General features: G+C 41.1%; 2 protein-coding genes across 2 annotated transcripts in view; both read right to left on the bottom strand.

Moving 5' to 3' along the window:
- Positions 1 to 9,340, bottom strand: part of LOC308094547 (protein MTSS 1-like) — a 70,508-nt gene extending 61,168 nt beyond the window's left edge. The window contains exon 1 of the mRNA XM_080441271.1: positions 8,868 to 9,340. Coding sequence (XP_080297397.1) covers positions 8,868 to 8,939 — 72 coding nt within the window. The 5' untranslated portion in view covers positions 8,940 to 9,340. The remainder of the gene's footprint in view (positions 1 to 8,867) is intronic.
- Positions 1 to 12,633, bottom strand: part of carmil1 (capping protein regulator and myosin 1 linker 1) — a 361,807-nt gene that overhangs the window by 274,305 nt on the left and 74,869 nt on the right. The window lies entirely within an intron of this gene.

The raw sequence follows: 12,633 nt of genomic DNA, 5'->3' as shown, positions 1-12,633 counted from the left end.
GTAGACCTTAGATTTTCACCAGGATTCATGGAGAAAAAAAAAGTGTTTGGGTAATATTTGAATCCATTAAAAAATTATTGTTTTGCATATTTGCAAACTGAACTGCAATAAAACAAAAACACCAACAAAAAGCACACACACAAGGTAGGCTATCGTAGAGTACCTCAGGCTCCATGACCAGATACAAACTCAACATGAGACAGAGACTCACAGCAGTGGACCAACACTCAGACATGCAAAGAGGCAGGTCAATAACAGAGAATCCATAAACTCCACCCACCCAAGCTCTGCTGGTCTGGACAGACTAAACAAGCACACCCAAGCCAAGGCATGAATACCCTTTAAATCCACTGCCTGGGTTCAACGTAAGGGAGAATCAAAACAAGACACAGAGTCTAATAAATGGCATGGCTACTGTAGGTGTGCAGTTTGTGAACGAAGCAACCATATTGGAGCTTAGTAGCGTGATACGTGAGGTGAGCTGTGATTGGTGTAGCTGTGACCGCTGAGTTGTGTGGTTTGTGGTGATCTACATTTGTGGGAAATGTGATAGGTGTAGCAACGCTATTTGAGTTTGCCGTCTACTTTTGTGGGGACATACACATGGTCCACATGTATGTGTACATACTTTATGATACATACATTACATACATACCAGCCTGGAAACCAGACGAATCTGCGAGTGCAAAAAGTATATATAGCCCTCGGCAGATTTGGTCTGGGCCCGCTCGGTTGGATTACCCTGCCCCCGAAGTTGTGGGGCACCAATCAAGGCCCAGTATGCAAATATGGGGCAGGTTTATCACCAGAGGCATTTTTTTGAATTCGCCCCTTTGAAATGCAGGTTCCACACAGAGATTCCAGACTAATATCTACGCAGTGATATTAGTCTGGCCATGCCAGGCTACATACATACAGACCAATCCTGTTACAGACGGCTGGCCCATTCGACACCATACCGTAGAAAAAGCACTGCATGGCAGTCGTGAAAATGTGCTGAAAAAGTAGGCTACATTGAGCTAGCCTGGAAAACAGACAAATCTGCCACAGCAAAAAATATATAATCTGGGCAGTGGGCAGGTCTGGCACTCGGTTTGAATTACATTTTGCTCACCCCAGAGTTGTGGGTGACCAATCGGAGCCCACTATTCAAAGTGGGAAATTTCTTCCACACCGAAGTTCCAGACTAATATCTACGCAGTGACATTAGTCTAGCCATGGCAGACTAACATTGAGCAGCTACAGTCATTTTCAGAGACTGGAGAAATTGGGATGGGACTTGAATTGTTACACCCTTGATGCTAATTTTATTTCCACTGCAACAGAGACAATGAGAAGAGACAAAGTCATTGTCTAGGCTGAGGATTCTTTTCTTTTAATAACTTACTATTGGTTGCTTGTAAAGTAGGTTAGGTTATACATTAATTAAAGCTACAATCCCGTAACTTTCATGTCTTCCCTGTGATTCGAACTGTCGTGGAATTCTGGATCAATCAGTAATTGATGAGGCAATAGGAGTCGAGACAATGGACTGATGGTTATGCTTTAATTGACATGATATCATGGGGAGAAGTACGCTAGACACAGTCTGACATAGATCGGTGGTAAGGTAGTTCTGCCAACGAGCACAGTTATACTTAACACCATAGTTATACCAGCTGCTACAAGGACAAGCTGAACCATAACAGACAGTCTGTAACAAAAACAATAGCTATCAGGCCTAACGGAGACATCTTGGCCCCTACGAGCTACTAAATATCATGTCATGTCATAATATATTATGCAAGTACTATAAGTGATGTAAAATATAAAGGTTAGATATAAACAACCATAATAACAAATACAGTATAATGTATAATTCTTCCTCAGAACTCTGGCCCCCCATGCGAGCACCGAAATTTCTGTTGAGCTATAATGAAGAGATCCTAATGGGTTAAACCCCCCCCCCCCCCACTAAAAGAAGTTAAGGATTGCAGCTTTACAGACACTTCCACAGGACATTATTACAGCATGCAGTAGAGACTGAAACTGGGACTTCTTTACTGGGACTTCTTTTCTGTCATGAAGCGGTCACTCTGACCACCAGGCAATCATGTTGGCTAAACTCACACAGCTATTAAGGAGAATAGCTGGCTTGCATGTTCACCTTGCAACAAAACTATTGCCCAATTAAAGAGAGCTGAAGTACTGGCGAGGTCGTTAGGAAATGTGGGCCAGGTTGCCGGGACAATGGGAGAATGAATGGAGGGGCTAACTCTTCTTTGGAAATGTTAAGAGCTGTTAGGCTAATAGTGCAAAGTAGGCTAAAGGCTGCTGGGGTCATTGGTGAATATGGACACCAGCTGCACTGTTGTCTTCGTTTAGTTGAGCCGCTGTGAAGCGAAGAGTGTGAAGGTATTGAAATAAAGGCTTTCTATTTCTATCAAGATTCATCATGCCCGGCTTGTGTGGTCATTTTTGTCAAAATTCTATGTTTGCCATGGACATACAAATATTGCCAGAAACAGAGCTATAGCCCTAAATGTATACTACTAGTACTGTGGTCCTCGAAGTGGGTTGAGGGGACCTTCGGAGTTCCTTGACCTTGAGGGTGGTCCAAAATGGACCATTATGGGTCTGTAACGCTGAGAGTTATGAGGGTCCTTGAAAAATAAAAAAGGTTTGAGAACCACTGTACTGGCAGACTCCTAACATGCCATAGTGTTATAGTAAATCAGAGTCATACATATTCTGAAGAAAATCTGGAGACTGACATTAAGTAATTGGGTCTTATGATCAAAATAAGAACATTATAATGTTATGTAAAAACTAAATCTAATATTTGACACATACGACAAGTCTTTCCACGGATACATTTGTCCCTGTATGGACATATTGATGACCCCTGCTATCTATCCGTCACTCTGTATGTCACAGTGCATTTCTCCACCAGAGGTTTACTCGTTTCCTTGCTAATCTTTGTTTTTTTCATTTATACAGAAAGGAAAAGTGGGTTAATTCGATTATTGAGGTCAAAGCGGGCACAGATCCCAATAAGTGTGTGGGACTCTTGACGGAACAGACAAAAGAGTTTCAGAATTCAACTCAACGAAGCGCATAAGAAAACCTAGTATACTGTACGTGCCTTATTAAGTCATTACAAACCTCACAATAAGGTCCAGTCAAACCTGGGCTTTTAACTGCTATTAATTAACAAAACCGAGGAAATAGATACAAGTAGCAAAATATCACCGATTGACCCATGGATCTTTCATGCTTAGCATTTGTGCTTGCTCACCAGCTGAATGCAACTCATAGGCGATATGGCATAGCACTGTATATTGACACTGGAGCACTTAAAATAAGTTCAACTGTATTAGTAATAATAAAAATGATAATAATAATAATAATAATAATAATAATAATACTACACAAACATTTGCATCATCAATGGCCAGATGATTTTTTGTGTCCTGGAAATATAATAGATCACAGAAATGTGAGTGTAGGTAGGTTAAAGTAAAATATATATAAACAAGAGGATATATTGTGTTTTAAAGGAGAGGAGGCTAAATGTAACTGTGGGGCAAATGCTGAGCCAAGAACATAAAATGTTATCATCATCACAAACAACCTGAGATAAAGACGACCGACAGCCACATCTGTGATAAAAAATGCACAGGTATTATTCAGTGGTGCAGACATTGGATCGTAAAGGACCAGTGGGCTGAATGGTACTGCTGCTGCTGCTGCTGCCGCCTCTGGTTGCCACGGTTACAATTTATGTCCTGAGTGATTGATAGCTGCAATAGCCCTGCCCTCACGCCTGTGTGTGTGTGTGTGTGTGTGTGAGAGAATGAGAGAGAGAGAGCCTGAGGGAAAGAGAGAGATCTGTGTAGACTGTACAACTACAAATGAATATATATGAGGGAAAGTGTGTATGGCAAATGTATAGAGGGAAGAAGAAAGAGAGTGTGTGTGTGTGTGTGTGTGTGTGTGTGTGTGTGTGTGTGTGTGTGTGTGTGTGTGTGTGTGTGTCTGTGTGTGTGTTTGTAAAGTAGGCTATGTGAGAAACAGTAGGGAAAGCAAAGCAGAATGCATGATTGCAGGTATGTGTGTGCATGTGTGTTTTCATGCACGCACGTGTGACGTCTGTCCTCTCAACACCCTTCCCCTCCTTTTTTTCTTTTTTTTTGTCCCTCCACTTCAGCGTTACCATAGCGACGGTAACCAAGCAGTGACGCTGGGCATCACTCTCTCAGCTCGGAACGGAACAGAATGGAATACCAGAGACGGAGAGGGGAAAGTGCATTAGCCCGGCACAGACGCATCAACCAGTCTAAAAACACTGCTCCTACTGGCAACACAGTTTCACAATTATGATGTATCACTCCAGTCTGGAAAAAGTGACAAAACTAGCAAAGATGGATTTTTTTAATGATCACCCATTTTGTCCAATTAGTCCTCACACTAAAAAAGGGACCCACGGTGTATAAATACAGAACTGCACAAAATATAAGATTGTTCCTTGTCATCATCTCAATACAGTCCTAAACCATCTCATTTTGCAGACGTTTACCATGTTTACTGCACCAACACGCCTTAATATGACACTGACCCATTTGGCCACGGCACTAAAGCTACATTACCATGGCCCACGTTGTGCACATGCTCCGTCTGATGCGTCCATGTAATCTCCCCACTCACTGCTGCACACAGACACAACAAGCGCAAACCAGATGAGGATTATTTTGGCCCTGATATGATTACAGTAATGGCATGATCAGTTAGGCTGAACGTTGATTAGTGTTCAGTCCATAGCACAGTCAGTGGCATTCCCTTAGATACACCCACATTGCCTTTGGGTAAGAACACTGTTAACTGGGGGCATGGAATTGATGCTGAATCAAACCAGTAGTTGAGAATTACTAGTACTGTACTGTGTGGCACTTGTGTTACTTGAACCACACTCAGGCCTAATACAGGACAGTACAGATCCTGTACCAGAATCACACAGTGATGAAAGGCAAGTAGTAGAGAGGGACGTAGTTGCATTTGTGAACACGGTCTCCGTCTCTCCACTTTACCCAGCAATTTCACAGCATCCCTTCCACGGCATGGCTACAGCATGGTGCTAATACTGAATTGAATGGATACAGCATGGAACTGTAGTACCATAAGACAGTACTGATGTTTTACCATACACATAATAGAGCCAATAGGGCTACAGCTGATAACTGATGTAACGCTAGAAGGCCCAGTTCAGCACTGATCATGACATGTCACGTACCACTACCGTAGTAAAACATAATGCTGATTACACCCATTTTAGACCTCAGTAATGATGAGTCTACTACACTTATCTTAGTATTCCTAATCCTTACCCAGTATTGGTCTAATACAGATAGATACAGCACCCATCACAGTGCTGTGCTGTGCTGTGCTGACTGTACCATACTGGCTAGAACAGGCGTGGTATGGATGCTGCACCTATATTCTAGAATGGTTGGGGGGGGATATATATTTGATGCAGTGGAACAACTATAAAGTGTTCTTCAAAGTCAGAAGTGAATGTCAGATTTCACACCAGCATAAAGTACGTCATGGTGTTTGAGTAGTTCTCTTCTTCCAAGAAAAACAGCATGCTGATCAGTTCCACTTAAATGGATCAACAGTAATCTTGTCTGCAGCAAGAATAAACACACACACACACACACACACATAATGTTCATACTGTATTTACACACACAAATGCATGGAGACCCACACATACTGTACAAAGCTCATTAACTTTAAACACAAATACTGGCTATAGCGATTAGGCACACATGTATGTACAAGCACTCACACGCAACACACCCTCACATCAACTTCCCACACACACATACAGACAGACAACCCCCACCTACACATGGACAATGTTGACATGAAGCAGTAGCCAAGAGTCTGTCTCATTCACAGAGTTACAGCCTCTCCACCTTCACCAGCACACACCAACTCATTATGCTAAGCAGAGAAAGCTGTCTGCGAGCCACGTCTATGAATAAAACATTACACTACGATTAGCCGTAAACCACAGCACTCATATTAAGGAACTTTAAGCCACTTTCACCCTCCTGTAATTTAGTAATAGCCTTAGCCTATGTCGGAGTCAGGACTGTCTGCTATCCAAGTTTATGAATAAAACATTAAAGCTACAATATTCATATTCACATGTGTACCATTAGCCCCAGTGTTTTGGTGGCCAAGGCCAAGCCACCTGTACGTCTATAAATCCTGTTAAACAAGAAGATACTTTTAAGTTTAATGCATCAAAACTCTCGAGCAAAAGGCAATTGGAAATGTTTCTACGTTGTTACTACCAAATACTGTTGTGTAGAGTTTCCTACATTCCCAGAACATAATAACACTTAGGCTATAAGAAAAGTCAAATTGTTATACTGTAGTATTCTATTCCTTTTTCTAGTGACTTTGAATTTACTTTGACGTGTAAAAGCCACATTTGTTAATAAGACACGATAAGACTGCATTACATTGTGAGCTACAGCATTCATATGAAGGAAATGTATTCTGCAGCAGCCAAGAATTTAAGAACCTGTTATGCTATTGCCAGTTATTACACTATCGGCTCCTACAGTATATATACCAGTAACCTGTAAACTGATTGTATGACGTTCTGCATAGTAGTGTATATTTGTATGTCTTCTTAAATGTCATCATGATTTGAGTGCACAGGGATCTCATTTTAAATAAGCCATTGTGCTTTTATGAGCGATCCAGTTTAGAGGACCTTGTATTGTGAATTGTACTTCCATGTACTTTTACCATGTCTTTCTAAATAAAGTATTCAATCAATCAATCAATCTCTTGTCGGTAGTGGCATGCCTTCGAATCGTCAGGCATTGTTCGGCCTACTGTAGACTATATAGCTTGAGGAACCGAATATAACAGAGCACCACTTCTCTGTAATAAACCTACCATTCAAAGTATTAATTGCCCAACATTTAAGCTTGGGCAATTTCCTTGAGGGCTGAAGTGCCTATCAGCAATTTGTATGAATTTAACATCACTATAGGAATAAATCATCTTTCCTCTGGCTATATTGATAATATAAATGTCCTCATTAAATCTAGAGATGTACCGATATCACTTGTTCCTTTCCGATAACCCATAACTTGCATATCGGTCGATACAGAGTACCGATCCGATACCAGCGTGTAATTTAAAATAAATCTAAGACAGTGGTTCTCAAAGTGGGGTCCAGACTCCAGGGACTCTCTGGGTTCCTTGAGGGGGTTCCAAATGGACCTTTCAGGTCTGTAACTCCGAGAGCGTACAAATGGAACCAAATGCACCAGTAAATAAAAAGGTTTGAGAACCACTGATCTAGGAATAAATCAAAAATCCAAAATATATAAAACAATAGTGCAACATCAACTGAAGCATTCAAAATGCATAATAATTGATTACTCCTGTAAATGACATATCATCATGTGATACATTATGTGGTATGGGTTAGGCCATTTACACACAGCCATTTAAAAAAAACCTTGATCACACATGGCCAAAATGTAAAAAAAAAAAAAAATACACCTGATATCTTAATAGGCTCTGATTGGCTACAGAGAGAGAGAGAGAAGAGGAGCCCAGCCACTCCAAAGATAACCAGCACACCTGTCAGAAAACCACCTGTTATGACGTCACAGAGCTCTTTCAGAAACAAGTGCATAGCGTGCGTGCTAGCGTGCGTGCGCGTGCGGTATTATCCATTGGTGTCAAAGTGCGACGCGCGCGCGCAGCAGCGCACAGTCGCACACACTCGCGCACGCGCACCCCTACTAGGTCAGTAGGTTGGGATTAGCACACGTACACACACACCACTAAAATAGCACGTTTGTTATTATCCACACATTCTTTTTTTAGGGGGGGGACATTCATTCCCTTAACAAAGAAAATCGAGAAAGAAAGAAATCTACCTGATCACACAAACCACCACAAATATCATATAGCCTTATAGATTTGTTATTATTAATCCTATGTTAAAACCTATACAGCATAAGGTTAAAATCATTGACCAAAACTGTCTAATGATATAAGAAAGAGGCAAACGTTGTGAAAATAGCAGATCTACAAGCTCACAACGCGGGCTTGTAAGATCTGCTATTTTCACAATGTGTATCTATAGATAAATACTCCTAGATGCATTTCTAGATCCTATAGATTTATCTATCCGAGTCAAACTAAATGAAAAGGTTGAGAACCACTGGTATACATAATGGGGTGATGGAGCTCCAGGCGTTGTGGTCCAGCCAGGAGAATAAAGATAAAGCCTAGTCTAGTTGTCAATGGAACAGAAGAACACAGTAACACACCCACCTCTCCGCAGTATAACACGCACAATTAAGGTCCTTGCACACTGGTGCGTCTTTTCGTTGCGTTTTTTTTACAACAATGAAAAAAATTGAAAAAACAATGAAAAAAAATAAAACGCAACGAAAAGACGCACCAGTGTGCAAGGACCTTTAGGCCTAGAAACAACCTATAGAGACACCACCAGTCCCCCGGAGCCTCTCTCTCTCCCTCTCATTATAACATTAATTAGGCATAGAGAGAGACATCTATACACTTATCGTCTATTATGAAGGATAATGACTGGCTGGCTGCTATGGCTTTTCTTATGCGCATAACAACCGCAGGAGACAAATGATATTGTAACGCATGTTGTCGCCCCAGGTATAACAGTCCCAATGGCAGGGACACATGCAGCATGGCTTTATTGCGCACACACACACACACACACACACACACAATAAGAGGTTCATTTCAGTTCATAATACATAGGCTAATTAAGACATAATAATTCATATTTAGCTTCTTTTTTTTTTTACCTTCATATCCCCTATTACTGTCTGGAACAGTCCTCCCAGCGCGCTGCATTCTCTCTCCATCACAGTCTCCATTATTTATTATCACCACCACGGCTGTTTCTCTTTGATTTACAAATAGATTTCAGATGGTATTTTGTGTAGTCCATGAATAGAGGGCTAATAAAGCAACTTGGGTCTCGAACCCCCCCGGGGTTCCGACAGGGAGCACCGCAGCGGGCTCTCCTCTCCGTTCACCACGGCCGATCACCAGAGCTCCTCCGGCGGGCGATGGAAAGCAAAACACCGATTGAATTACAACAGTAAGCCAACGTTAGTTTCCACCCGCTGCCGGTGAATCCCATTTTTCCAGACTGTAAAACATCCTGAAGAAAGAACGTAATAGTGTGTGAGAGGAACACCGGTATATCCTTGAAAGCTTGACGCTTTTTTTAGGAGGAGAATATAATTTTCGGCACGCTATTCTATCACGACATAGTGGTGGTCGGTGCTTGTGAAGTTTAGGAGCTACAGAGACAGCTGACGTGATTCTGCTGCCCAGTGTGTCACTGTTGCCAGGTTTTGGTTTTGCGGGAGAAATAAGCAACCAGGTCTGGTCTATGAAAACAAGCCCAAAAGAAGTGACTATCACAGTGTACAAACTCACAGTAGATCTGCTATTTTCCAAAAATAAAGAAAACACTGAAATCTAGTAAATTTTGTAGTATTTTTGAAACATTTTAACAACTCAAATCTTGTATGGATGGTGGGGGGAATACAAGACAGGTGGGCACCGCACTAGGGACATCTGGGCAGTGGGCACCATATTTTTGGGATGACGTCTGGCACCTGGACCAGTGGACACCTGGAGAGGTGGGCACCAGGACAACTGGGCACCAAAACCATCTGGGCACAAGGGACATGTGGGCACCTGGACGAGTGGGCACTTAGGGGAGGAGATAACTGGGCACCTGGAGAGGTGGGCACCTCAAAAGTACATTTTAAAGTACGATATAAGAGTCAAGAGTGTATTTGCTCAAATTTAAGTAGGCCTACTGTTAAAAAATAGATCAAATTGGGAAAAAGAAGCGGGGGGGGGGGGGGGGGTCCCTGGCTCAAAATATTTTCAGATGGGCGGGGACTGGGGAGTCTGCGGACAAATAGGCCTATTAATTTATTTGCGGGGTCCACTCCTTGCCTTGAAAATGTTTAAGAACCACCGGTTTAAAAAACATCAGGAACATGCCCAATTAAGCAACTACACTTTAGAAACAAGCCCCCCAAAAAACAACCTTCAACTACCAATATTTACAAGGAAGAACAAGCCCAAAGTCGCTTATAACAAGCAGACATGGCAACACTGGCCAGTGTGCGTCTCTGTGTGTGTAAAACGCGTGAACGCGCGACCGTCAGCGGCTCAGCTCAGTGCGCGTCCCCGTGGCCCCGCCTTGAGCTACTGTGTCTTTTATTATGGCAATAAAGCATCTTAATGAAATGGAACATGATCGGTGTTGCTGAATTAGAGCCACCACCCTCCCCCCAAAGTATGAAAATATATTAATTATAAATCCCCTTTCACTTAGGGACACACACATACAACCAAAGACGTGTTCCTGTAATCCTGTTTAAACGCCAACGTCGATGGCTCATCATTAAAATGAATTAAGGTTATTTTTTAAGAGGTAGGCTATTGGCAAACTATCAGTAGAGAGGTTAAATCACCTCGCCAATGTAACTATTAAATATGCTGAAATTCAAGTAGGCCTAGTCTTTTGATTGAGACTTTTTTGGGAAAACAATTCATTCAAATTGTAATTTTTTTAATAATTTATTATATTACATATTATTATTATTATTATGGTTTCCATTCGAAACGAAGAAATGCACTTAAACTAGACAAAAGTGACAGAGGACACACGTGTTGTGTCCCCCCACCAGCCCACCTATCTATGTCCAGGTGGTATATAGCTATTCCATTTCCATTATCTTGAATCAGTTTGGGTACAGTAAACATGTCTATACTTTGTCAGTATCCCATAAAGTACCCATACAGGGGGTAGACAGACTTGCAAGTCGACCTCCGTTCATCTGAAAACGCGAAACGGCTTTCCAGCAGGGTCTGTCAGTTGATAACTAAAGATAAATTGTGACACCTACTGGCCGTTTTTATGAACTTCAACTTCAATAGGCCAAACTGAGAACCACAAATTACAACCAAAACTGCATCTCCCTGAAAACCAAAGGATCCCACATAAAATGAAATAAAAATATTTTTTTTACACACACTGATTTGAGAAAAACAGGTGCAAATTACTAGTACTAGTAGTATTCTGCTTGATAAACATCTAAGTAGCCACAACCAAGATTATTATCATTGGTGAGCATCTTGTCCTGGCATCAGATGTGAGATTCTAACAGTTGTATTACAAACAAATGTATTTAAACATAAACCCAAAGACCTTGTGCTCAGGGCTATGTTGATGTTCGAGTTGTATCTGGGTGACATCTAGTGGCAAAACATTATGTATAAAAATAAGTATGTTGAAACCTCATGCAATGTTACATTCATGAATTTCAATGTTTACCTGCAGGGCCAGATCCTGAGTCCATAGGCCTCTGGGCCTGAGTCTGCCTCAGGGCCCTTTGTGAGCAGAGGTGATTCTTCAGACTGTTGGGACCCTGGGCAGAAAGTCCTATGGCTTCATTTTGATTGACTTGAATGAGCTCTCGGGGGCCCCTTATTGCTTTTGGCCCCAGGTACTTGCTTACTTTACTCATATTATGTACCTCTATGTGGGCCTTTTTGGTTCAGCTCCTGAAATCTCTCAGTCAGGTGTCTCAAAAGTCTGAAGTATGGAGACTAGATTTAGAAGTTAAGGCTACAACATTTTCCCTTGTAATGAAAGCTTGAACATTTTTTGAGATTAAACATATAGTTGAGTCAAGTCAGCATATCACAGGGTCAACTTTGGAGTGGACTACAATGTGTTAGCATGGGGATGTTTGAAGGCCTAGCTGTTGCAGAAACATTTACCTCTGTTGTACAGTTTGAAGACACAACCACACCACAGTGCAGATATTAGGTGTGAGCAGAAGTAATAATCAATCTCTCTTTCATTATCGCCTCACCTCTTTAACCCTGTAAGACCCGGATATATTTGTACTTGCAAAAATATAATGTTTTTAAAAAAAATATGTTTTGGTAAGTTTTATGCAAATGTTGACATTTAGCAACGTTGGGTCCATCAGGTAGCAAAATTTCCTATAGGCCATTTTTATGGATAACATGGCAAATGTGTAAATACTTCACTAAAACAACTTAATGATTCATTTATATGGTTTATTATTTGGCCTCAGATCAATTATGAATAATATTTGGCCTCAGAACAGTATACATTATGAATAATAACACCAATAAGCCATATTTTTTTAGGCCTGCCCTTGTATTTTTTTGCAACCAAGAGGGCCCAACGTTGACCAAAAGCAACAAGTATGAATCATGCTATAATTTAAATTTGGGACATATATTTCACAATAATAACATATGTACATGTTCTAGACATTGTAATGTTCACCAAAACAAATATTACAGGCATATTACTTACGTTTTTGTGAGGAATATCTTCCAGAGAAAAAAGAGATCTGTTCCAACAGAGATTTTTCAAGTTGTGATGATTCCTGGCTCTGTGGGGGGTATTTATATGCAAATATCCTGGCCAATGGCATTGTAAGACTAAACAATAGGACCCAATGAGGATTTAGAGGTGAAAAAATTACAGAAAAACAAATT

The sequence above is a fragment of the Gymnoscopelus braueri genome, assembly GCF_963280865.1.
Source record: "Gymnoscopelus braueri genome assembly, chromosome: 11".
Classification (NCBI taxonomy): domain Eukaryota; kingdom Metazoa; phylum Chordata; class Actinopteri; order Myctophiformes; family Myctophidae; genus Gymnoscopelus; species Gymnoscopelus braueri.
Note: the sequence above shows the minus strand (reverse complement) of the source record. Positions and strands in the feature narration are given on the sequence as shown.